Source organism: Morus notabilis, unplaced genomic scaffold (genome assembly GCF_000414095.1).
Source record: "Morus notabilis unplaced genomic scaffold, ASM41409v2 Scaffold634, whole genome shotgun sequence".
In the NCBI taxonomy this organism is placed as follows: Eukaryota; Viridiplantae; Streptophyta; class Magnoliopsida; order Rosales; family Moraceae; genus Morus; species Morus notabilis.
The window spans coordinates 347,565-359,834 of NW_010359282.1; the positions used below are offsets into that span (position 1 = coordinate 347,565).

General features: G+C 32.7%; 1 protein-coding gene across 1 annotated transcript; it reads right to left on the reverse strand.

Annotated features, from left to right (window-relative positions):
- Window positions 1–7,411: 7,411 nt before the first annotated feature.
- Window positions 7,412–11,895, reverse strand: LOC21404017 ((-)-germacrene D synthase). Its single transcript, XM_010093990.2, has 7 exons — window positions 11,708–11,895; window positions 11,137–11,431; window positions 9,706–10,087; window positions 9,383–9,601; window positions 8,983–9,124; window positions 8,439–8,687; window positions 7,412–7,865 (listed from the first exon to the last, which is right to left on the reverse strand). The coding sequence occupies exons 1-7, from the start codon at window positions 11,831–11,833 to the stop codon at window positions 7,572–7,574; spliced, it is 1,707 nt and encodes a 568-aa protein (XP_010092292.1). The 5' UTR covers window positions 11,834–11,895; the 3' UTR covers window positions 7,412–7,571.
- Between the last annotated feature and the right edge of the window lie 375 nt (window positions 11,896–12,270).

Sequence of the window (12,270 nt, forward strand, 5' to 3'; positions counted from 1 at the left end):
TACCATCCGGATTAATCTCTATCCAGTACACATTGATAATCATTTTCTTTTGTCATTAATTTAATTAACAGAGCTCCTAGGGGAGATTAATAATTAAATTAATCTTGAGTGTATAACTACCGTTTTAACAATTTGATCCATATTTTATAATTGTCACCTAAGGGTGTACAACCATAAAATATGTTCAAATAAATTATCCTCTCAGAGATCCACACTGGTACATAATGAATCCCTTCATAGGGGTCGGTATCACCATGTGTTACCTGCGGACCAACGATGGAGACCATGGGTCTTTTCTTCAAAAACCCTCACCTACTCAATCTATTTGAAAACAAAGTTTTATGTCAAAAATATGCATGAACAATTTTAATGAGCGGCACTCCCTATTCTACATGACATGTTATCACATATATAGCAAATCATATTAATCGTATATAGTAACAAGCATAACAATAACCATCGTAATATTATGGTTCCATCCTAGAGAAAAGAAAAAATAAAGATTACTAAGAATAATCGAACACATATATCGATCCTTCATCATGAATCTTCCTGGTTATCATAAAATTATTTATCATGTTTTCTTGAAAAAATCTCAAAAAACTGCAAAATCGTGCACTGCTACATTAGGTCCGGTCGACCAGTGATAGAGTAGTTATACTCCACAGGTCGACCGCCTTATACTAACTGGTTGACCGGAGAGGTCGACCCGTGTCTATGCGACAGTAACCCATATTTTCTAAATTTTCTAGAATTTTGACAATTTCAAAAAATTGTCACCAAAATCTGAAAAAACAAAAATCAAAGCAGTTTTTCAATTTATTCAAAAACACGAAACAATATTATAAACGAAGAAAAATTAGATACCTTTACATCCTTCATCTTCAAGATACATATTCAAGATCCATGATAAATCTCTTCCAATAATTTTTACATGAAAATTTCTATACCGTTTTTGGTTTACAAAATTTCTACGAAAGAAAATAAAATAAACCCTATCGACGATGATAGGCCGTATATCTAATTACATCGTCAAGAAAAAATTCCTATACAACTATTCTAAACTCTAAGGAACCATAACCGGTAAAAATTAAATAATAAAAAATCATTGATAATTTATAAATAATAATCAATAACAATTATTTAATCATCCATTCACTATATATTCATGATAACCAAAAGAAACAGAAACCCTAGAGTGCCATTTCTCTAAAATATCAATTCAGGCATAAAGGAGATATTTTTTAGATCACAAATCTATGTACATAGCATAATCATGAACAAATAACCATGGCTCTCATAAGAATTGTTGGAAAAATACGGCATCGAGTGCACAACGGAATTTTAAAAATTTACATCAATGCCAAAACCAATCAAGAACATGTTCATGATGCTATAGAACATAAATACTAAAGATCTAAATCATACCTTTAGAGATTCAGGAAACAGCACGTCTGATAGATCAAAGTGTTCCAAACAACAACCGAAAGAGCCTTAACCAACTGGTCTTCTTTGCTATTCTCATTTCCACAATCGGAGTGCGGGTGAGCACACGTCATTCAATATTTCCTTGATATTCTTGAACTCCTTCCAACCACAAGAGAGCCAAAGGAAAAATCATTCTTGAGAATTAAATAATTTTTTCTCTTAGGAATCTTTTGCCAATAGCCCCCAAAAGTCTCTAACGTGATCTAAAGAATAATATGACTTAATGGGTTATTTATAGTGTTTAGGAAGTCATATTTCTGTAAAAATTAGGTTTCTTTAAGTTTATCTCACTTACAGAGTCAGTTTCACCATGTCAGCACGTGCTACACATTACAACCGGTCGACCGATGACAGAGACATTATAACTCACCGGTCGACCGGACCGGTCGACTTGTCTAAACTAGCAAAAGTTGTTTTCTTAATTTTTCAATACGAGAAACGTGCACATAGCCACAATTTTGATTCGAGCAACCCAATAGAGAAGTTGCCTGATCAAAACAGTCATATAATAGTCTTCCCATATTAAACAACTCTTAAAACAATAATTCAACCAAGTTATCTAGAATTAATTTATCAATTAATTCACCTGATAAATCACTCATGAATTAATTAACCAATCTCATATTAACTTTGAACCCCTTTTACGGAAATAACACAAGTTACCAATATGTAAGAAATACACCGTATCATTACATGAAATTATGTGAGCTTGCAAAGGGATCTAATGGACATATATAAATCAAGCTCCTATAATCGCAACGCTAATTGTAAACCAACAAGTTCGGCTCATGATTATATACTCTAGCGCTACTCTACTAAGAGCTAAAAGCTGCACTCTCAATTTATATAACGTATTTACAAAGCTCTGAATAGCTCTCGTCCATGACTCAATATATTAGTGTATCATCCCCATAGGATATCCATAATCAACTTGTGGTCAAGTTCCATTTTACCTTCCCGATAACATTTATCTTATGTTCCATTACCACACCATCCGAAAACCACTATTCGTAACATTACAAATAGTAAACCATTAGATAACATAGAGTAGTCTAATGGCCGAACGATCAAATTTTCCAATCCACAGATAATGCATAAGAGGATATCATTGACTCTTTGTAGGAGCTATGGAGTCCACTATCTATGAAACATGAATCTATACATATACGAGTCATACTCCTAATGTACCGGTAAGCGTACCTTTACATAATGTCAGAATGTCTCCCTTTGGTACATCAAATGATACAAGTCAAGCATACAAGTTCACTATTGTCATGGCCAGGAAATTTATCAGAATTATTGTATAAGATAAAATTTCCTGAAATCCTTTGTATCATTAATATGAATACTTTTATGATAAGTATTTGTTGATATAAATATAGAATAGCAAGTTATAAGTTAAAGTTTAGAAATTTTTGAACTATGATGTAATTATCGATTTTCAGATAATATTTAAGAAAGACGTATGGAATGTTGTGTTAAGCCTGCAAGTGGGTAAACACATGAATATTAAGTTTAAGAAATGAAAAATAATTTAAAGATATCAATTCTAGAGTTTTATAAACAATCGGAACGAAAAACAGATGAAAAAGGGGTTCGGAAGGCCGAACTGAGGTAATTGGGGTTTTGACTGTTGAGTTGACCAAGTCAAAATTTGTTGACTAAGAGTCGACTAAAACGTCGCCCTCAAAAAGTTAGTCAAGAATGGTCAAGGTTGACTAAGTTGAGCAACTGTCTGAAAAGCACAAATAAAACGCACACCGGACATAATTAAACGGAACAAAAATGAGATAATTATTATGAATGGATGGCTAGGATTTAAAGTAATTAAATTGATAAGTGGCTGAGATTGAGGCATGTGGCGTGCAAGGTGGCCGGCCAAGCATGGAGGAGACGAAAAGGAAAGATATTTTTGGGATATTTTGTTTAATTTTGCAAAAAGGTCCTTAGAAAAGTCAAAAATTGCATTTTTAGACTCTTGCTTTATGGATGGTCGGTTCATTAAGGGGATAACATGTGAGAAATGTTCATTTCTCATGCTAAGAATAGAGGGAACTCAGCCAAAGAGAAAGGAAGAGAAAAAAAATCATCCAAAGTGAGAAAAATGAGTTTTAATCGAAATTGACGAAACGACACTGCTTGTTCACGTCACTAAAGCTTGTATTTCATTCTCTAAGGTGAGAATTCAGGTTTTCCTTCTTATTTCTTCACTATGGCTGCACGTGGGATGTGGTAGAAAGCATGAAGAAAATTTTTACATAAGAATGGTGATTTGCTTGTAATGGTTAAGGAACTTGATAACTAGTGAGTTAAGGATGAATTTTAGGTTATTGAGCTTTTGTTTCTAGTAATTCTTGGTATGGATAATTTTTACAGAATTATGAGGAAACCTTACAATTGAGATGTAATTGAAAGAGAAAGTATGTGAATGGTGTTTGATGGTAGAAATAACTTATTAAACAAGCTAAGGTTAGCTCGGGAAACTTAAAGAAATAGGCGTAACTCTGCCGAAATTTAGTTTGAGGCTTTCAGTTAAAACCAGTTTTCATGAGGAATAAGGAATTAAGATATGAAAAGTAAGTCGATTCGATAATCGGTGATGTATAGAAACTGAACATAATGAGAATTCAAAGTTTTAGACCGAAACTGAAAATTAGGCCCATGACAGAGGAAGGTGCACAGTTTTAGTGCAAATTTTTGGGATAGGAAATATTTTCGCATTGAGTGCCAAAAATAAGGATTGTAGAACTTTCAGAAGTAAATTTTAATGTAACTATTGATCGTAGATTTTAAATCTAACGATAAAAAATTTATGAAATAGGATCGGTTAACGATCGAAGTCAGAAAGCATCAAGTGTGGTAAAGGACACAACATTAGCAAAACTTCTGTAAGTATCGATAGTTTTCTTGTCTACAACGCGAATAAATTTATTTTCCTATGTTGCTCAATCTGAGCATATTGTAGACTAAATGTATGCTAGAATGTTAACTTTAGATTCCTGTCCGATTTAGACTATCATCTTTACATTCCTATCTTCCATATGTTCTTCTTATTACATGCATGACCTAAAGATTTAGAATTAAAGTCTCAGACTTTTAGTTTGCTTATCATACATTCAACTAATATGAACATAATGAGGACAATACATAGATATATGAAATAAATAAATCTTTATTAATAGTCAAAATGTCTTAAAGAACATTATTACATTTATTTCTAAGCGCATAAACCCTAACAGCTTGCACACCAGGGATATCTATGACCCACACTACAACGCCTGGAAGGACGTGCATGAGGAGCACAAAAGGATGATTCAAAATCACATGCTAGTATTTATTTGAAATAAAATTTGTTGTAAAAATTTATTTAAATACAATATTTAAAATTTATTTGTTGATTTTTTAATGTGTTGCAGGATTGGTTTAACCTCGACTACAACCGCAACAACGGCATCATTAGAGATAAAGTTGATCATGAAGGCAGTAAATGTTACAAGGACTGGAAGACTACCTTGCACAGACACTTCCAGAAGATAGGAGTGGTAGAAAAAGAGGATTTAGTTAGGCAAAATCCTCCTAAAAACTTGAGGAGAAAAGAGCAATGGGGACCTTGCTGTGATCGTTTGATCTCCCCTACGTTTCAAGTTCAATTTCATTATGTTTTCTTATTTTTGATTGATAGGTTTATTTAATTATTAAGCATGTTACTAATTCATCTATAATTATTACTAGAAAAAATGTCAATAAATTGGAATCACTAACTTAAACGTGTGAACAAAACGATATTTTTCAAAATATTATATATATATAATTTTTCAGAGTATGGGGATATTAATTCCTTATTATTTATGTCCACTCCTTCTGCATGGAATAACAACATTGATATAATTGTAGCTATTCTATTTTTTTCATATTATTTGTCAATTTTTTCTTTTTTCCTTTTTGCCTTTTGAAAAATGAAATTGATCAATATTCCTGTCAATTTAAATTGCATAATTTCTAGCCTCTATTTTGTCCTTGCCACAACCTACATTGCGTGGTTTCAAATCCTTGACATACATCATACCCAATTCATAAAGGGAAATTGCAAGGCAAGCCACGAAAATTCGAAAACTTTATATTTATGCAATTAAACATAAACAAAGTACATATTTTCAAACAAACTAAGAAGCATAGATCTTAAACTTACCTTTTGATGACACATATAAAAATAACATCATTTGAGTGGCATTTCTGTATTTCTCGCGTCAAAAAAAAAAAAGGAAAACACTTGCTTTTCTCTTGTCATGCACATGTGCCACAAATGAAATACACACATGGTTTTCAAGAAACCTTTGTGATTAGTCACTCTCAGTCATCAATACATAAGCATCGAAGTATTTGAGATCACATATATGGAATTTGAGGTGTTTCCCATTCGGACGAAATCAATTAATTAAGTGTGGACCACAAAACATGCTGGCTTCTCCAGCAATCTTTATAAGCAACTTACATATCTTTCATGTCCAAAACACATAAGATCATTTGGTGAGAAGTGAAACTTGGAATGCAACGTTAGACACAAACGTTGTTGTCATCATATTAATAAGATTACTTCAAAAAGACCGTCTCTGATATGCCAACATACTTGTAGGTTAAGTTTTGAGTACGTCGAATCTGTATAAAATCACGTAAAAATTAAAAAGTACCCAGATGCAACGATTAAAAAAATCTGACGTACCAATATACCAGGTGTAGTAGAGAATCTCCCTGCTTCAAATTAGTGGATGTGAGAGCAAAAACCAGCTTAGTGACTACCTTGTAATGGAGAATTATTTTAAAATTTTTTGTATATTATAAAATTATTTCACACAAAAAAAGTATAGAGCTAAACCAGTCTATCCGAGCAACAATTAGGCTAGGTTTTTCTGGTGTACCGGTAGGCCAGGTTTTTCTAACCGTAGGATATGCATATATTTTTTTTTTACTTTACGTGATTTTGTGCAGATCCGACAGACAAACCTTTACTTATAGGTATGTTGGCGTACCGGAGAAGGTTCCCAACAATTAAATCTTGACTAAGAAAGATCCTGTGGCTATAGTTCATATTATGCAAAACCCAAGAAAATTGATAGTCTGAAAATGTCAGATAATCAAATGACAACGATAAATATATAGATAACAAAAAATTGTTATATAAGCTTAAAACTCGTAGTGGGAAGGGTTTTAAAAATAATCTCCCATTTAGTTCAATTTAGTTCAAACAGTGATCACAGTTTAAACTTGTGTTTGGTAAGCACACAATCTGAATTATATTTCCCGTTTGAACTGAATTAAACTGTCCAACTTAGAGTTTAGCTCCCCTTTAAGTTCAACTGTTTAAACGATTTTTGAACAGTAAAAATATACCTACTCTCTCTGCATTTCACAATACCAAACACAAATTATAATTTTTTTCCATATTCAGATCAAAATTTTAACGCACATCTAAATGTCAATTCAAACTATAATTTAAACCATACAGTTTGGCTTTCTTTTGTTTGCTTAGGCTTTATTAATATTTTAGTATTTTAGAACTTTTTTTCCCTTTTTTCTTTAATAAAGTTTTCTATTAATACAAGAAGAGTAATATTGTATGGTGATACACTGAAATATGTGGGCATAAATAGAAACTATGGATAGAAATGGTTCTGTCTCTGTTTTTTATTTTTTTAATTTTCTTCTTCTACGTATTTATGATATTAATATTGAACAAATTCAGGTAATTATTGGTTTTAAGTTAAATTCAAAATTCAAAGAACACCTTAACCTGCTGTATCCTGGAAATTGGTTGGTAAAGTTAATTTACATGACCAACATTTTTTCTCTCCCTTTTGTAACCATGATCAATAACAAAATACTTATTCATGAACATTATTAAACTAAGCACTCTAATTTATAAGTTCCAAAAAGATACAATATAATTTGCTACAACATTATGAAACAGATTTTATTTAGTCCTTGGGCATATAGTTAATTCTGATCACCCAAGAAAAGTAGGGACAATTTATAATTGCCATTATTTCATTACAAGCATATTTATGAACCCTTCTACAATTGGATGCTTATTCTGGCACAGGATCAATGAGCATAGACGCTATAAAATCCTTGAGGACCACATCAGAATGTGTATAGCCATCTTCATCCTTGTAAATGACATCAATAACACGTGCAAGATTAACAACTCGCATTAGGAGAGGCATTGGGACACTGATTGGGTACAAGCACTCTTCGTTTATGTCCTTCCATGCATTAATCACTTGTTTCCAAAGATCTTTTACTGCTTCTTCTTCAGTGGCCTCATGTTGTTTCATGTAACACTCTACAGCAGAAGCGACGTGCCCTCTCTTTTGCTCAAACTGTATATATATATATATATACACATATATATGTAACACCAAAATCGTGTAAAATAAGGGGTTAAAGTATTGTATACGGTCAAGCCGGTAAGAGTATTGTTATCTAATATATAGAAGTAAGAAATATAGCATAACATTTAGTCCATGTAACGAGGATATTAGACGCGTAACACAATGAGAAATTGTTATCCAAATCCTGTTACACTTTTCTAGTGTCAATTTCACATTACACAAACATGTTATATATATATATATATATATATATATATGTCAAGTCTACATCAAACAAACATTAATTTCTATTCAGTATGGTACATTATGGTCCTGCCAACAACAACGTAGAGAAAACCTTAATATTGTATACGTGAAGTCTACATCAAACAAACATTAATATTGTTTAATGTCAATTTCACATTAAACAAAATGTTACAGAGCATGTGTGATTAAAATTTAAAAAATACTTTTTTTCTCCGGATGGGTTTTTATCTAAGGAGTGGGCCCCACCTAGTGGGACCCATATGGGCATCAATAGTTTTATATGGGTACGTTATATATATAAGAGAAATTTAATACCTTGTGGGACACTATATCATCCATGAGCCTGCAAACTATTTCGGAAGCGCTAACAAGCTTAGGGTTACTAAATAACCATTCAAAAGAGTCTTTTGCGACATTGTCACCCATTCCAACGAAAGATGTGGTGGCTAACATTGCATAGGCAGAGGTAACAAGTGCGAGTGGCATGTATTCTTCCATTGTTGGCGTGTAATTAAGGTTGAACCACTTTGCTTCGTGGAAGTATGCTCTGATTTGACGTTTCATCTATCGAAAAGCAATTGCACATCATATTTTACTCACCAATGTGTAAAGAATAAAATCTTTTTTCAAGGAACATCCCAAGAAGATCATCACTGTCCATTTTACTTTTTTTTTAATTGTTTAAGATAGTATAACAAAAGCTTGAATATAGAACATTGTTATAAGAAACCGGTAATATTAAGCACAATCCACAAATAGAAAACTACGGTGCCTACAGATGGGACCTACATTTTAGTAGTGATGGTACTTAACACTGATGGTGTCTTTAAGTATTTTTTCGAAACACATTATAACTTACTGCTTCTTTAGCATTGCCTAGCCGATATAATTTTCCATCCTCAGTGGCAAGATTTTCTTCAATTTCATCGTAAACATCCAACAGTGCCTTGTAGCAGACTTTCATGTACTCTGGAAGCTTATCCATGGCGCTAACATCCCACCTAAAACAAAGTAGCTATTAAGGTTCTAAGCGAAAACTTTATCCAAACAAAAGAAAGAAAAAATGTCTTACAAAACTAAAACACAAATATAATAAAGAAAAACGAAAAAGAACCAGCCAATGAGAAAAATAACCTAAGATTTTCTAATTTTCAAATCCTTCCAACTGCGAACTCTAAGCTCGCCGGACGAGTCAAACTCAAACTATAATTATACATGATTTGTAACTAATTAATTATGTTTATGACTCAAACTCGCACCTTTCTGCTGCTTCAGTAAAGAGCTCCAACTCTTCAAGTGTTCCATAGACATCATATATGTCATCAATAACTGATGTCATGGCAATCACTTTTGTTAGTGTCCTCCTCGCAAAGCCATACTCAGGCTCGAAGTAAACTCCCAAAATCCAAAAGTAGCACTCAATCACTCTATCCCTTGCAAAAGGCAGCTTCCTTGCAAAATCCAATTCCTTCCACCACCTAATTATTTAATTAAAATAAATTAGTATAAGTAAATTAAAGCTATTACAATGACTATATAAAAAAATTGCATGTTAATACAAAAATAATAATAATAATCCAACCTTGCAATATGGCTTAGTTCCTCCTGGTGAACTTTCTGCAACAAGTTGAAATCCAACTTTGCGAAATTTAAGAGAACCTTGTTATGTGAAGGGTCTTGTTGGTAAACAGACATGTAATGCCTCGCCTCTAGCCTTGTCAAGCCCTTTCGAATAGGTTGTTTCAAGGCATGAGTTACTTGCTCGATAAGAAAGCTAGGGCTCAAATGGCGGCTGGATGCCGCGGACTTAAGGCAAGGGGTAGTGAAGACAAGTGCTTCGTCTAGAATGTCCTCCCCGTGCACCCTTAGATGCGTCGCTTCATACAAGCTCAATATTCCTCGGATATCACTCGCAAGTGCTTCCTTGAATTTCCCTTCAGTGTTCTTGAAATTCTTGAATATGTCTGCATATGGCCACCACCACACATATGATTGCATGAGCTTGTTTGCAAAGAACTATCGTAAAAATGTTAAAGTTTCGTGCGAAATTGTGGCTTTCCTACGTACATAGTTTTTTTAATCTCATGTTTGACATGTGAATTGTGGTTGATTAATGTAAATAAGAAATGTACTGCGGTGGTGAAACAAGCCTTTACTTTCAGTGAAGGCACTATATTATTCTATTTTTTTTTAAAAAAAATATGAGATGAAAAAAATATAAAAAAGAAATTATAGTATTGTAGTTTTCAAGAACTACTAAATACATGTACATAATTTGACAATGTGAAACGAAAAACTGTTGATAGGGCTTCGTCTTCAAACGCCATATTAGTATAAAAAAAATTATTTGTTATGCATATTTTTTATTTTAATGTGATTTTGATTAGACCAATAATGATACCCTATCATTAAAGGTACTTTTCATTTTTATACTTAAAATGATAAAAAAAAAATTATGCAATATTATATTTGAAAACTTCTTGGCTTTCGTTAAAGGTCAAATTTCTAATTTATGCTAATTTCTTGGCTTTCGTCCATCAACAATTAAATTTGACAACTTAAAGAGCTAAATTCCATTAATAATTTTTTTTGAAAAGCAACGGACACTTGTGAAATATGAGGATATTAGGGTATTTTTCATAGTGAAAACCAAATTTTGATATGAATTTGAAATGTATAAATGTAATGTAATTCAAAATAAAAAGTGTACGCTTTTTACCTCAAAATGCATGGTATAAAAATTATAACAAAATACCATAAAAAGCTCCGGTATATAAATCATAATACATATTCGAATAGCTCATGAGTAAAAGGAGTAAAGTTATACAAAAGATGTAGAAATAAAATTTTTTAAAAAATAAATTTAGTAGGAGCATGTATGAAAAACTTAAATTTAGTAGGCGAAACTGAAAAGTTTAATTTTTTAAGGGGGTCAATTTTATTTTTGGAAAAAATCAATGGGGGCGGTTGCCCCCACTCGTCTTTGAACAACTCCGCCCCTGAATGTACTTACCGCATGAAACGGGATAACCTTGTTGCCTAAGCAACCGAAAGCGAAGAGCGACGGTATGAAGGTCATCATCATAGGTTTCTGCATTTTGAGGGCAGTTGTAAAGGGTGTTGTCATGAATTTGATGTAAAACGGTTTCGATCTCTTTCTCGAAATGGTAAGACACGCCCAAGCGTTGAATTGTGTCGATCAAATTCAATTTTTTTGAAGGATCTTCCACAGGACCTACAACCATCTTCTTCACTTCCTCCTTTAACTCTAGAATCTTGTTGGTGATTTCGGCTTCTGCTGACTTTTCCTATGCAAGCCAAATGTAAAAAATAAAAGAGACCTCAATTTACTTAAAAGCCAACAAAGTTTAGTAAAGGAAAAAAAAATAAAAAAGTATATAGTTTATATAGGATTGCAAATGCATATACGTCCTATGAACTCGTTTTCTAATGGGTAAATTTTTCCTATTTTTTTTACTATTTAAGGGTTTTAACGAGGTCTCTTTTACTTATTTTGAGTACTGCCAATTTCTTAAAAATAAAATAAAATAAAATAAAATAAAGACCGGAATGAAAAAACTTACCATGGAGTTAGGAGCATATGACAAAAAACGATCACCCCAAATGCTTGGATGAAAATTTGCTGAACGCCTATTAACATGATCAGGTACTGAGTTGGTGGTCTTAGGGATTGTAAGTGAACCTTCCATGACTTGACTAGAGATTTTTCTTTTAATTTTTGGAAGAAAGAAAGTAGGCAATGTTTGGTTTAGACACGTTTTGTGTGTTTGTGTGAGAATTTGGCTTGGAGTCTATTTATAGACAAATGGCTGAGAGACAGTTACACTCCATATCTTGGAACGTTAACTCACGTGTTAACCGAGAAAGAAATACCGTAGCATGAAAAGAGGAAATTCTATAAAGACCCGCGAAAATTGTTAATTTTACTTTCGGTCTACGAACTTAACTAAAGTTTATTATTTCACGTAATTCGCTAGAACTATATTAATAACTCTCATTTTGTTTAAGGAAGTTTGTTTGTGGTCTCAAATCACAACCATTAGATGATAAAAAGAACAAAGAGATCAGAAAAAGAAAAAAGAGACAGAAAAACTCGCGGTAATAGTTTGATAAAAGCCGAAAAAGG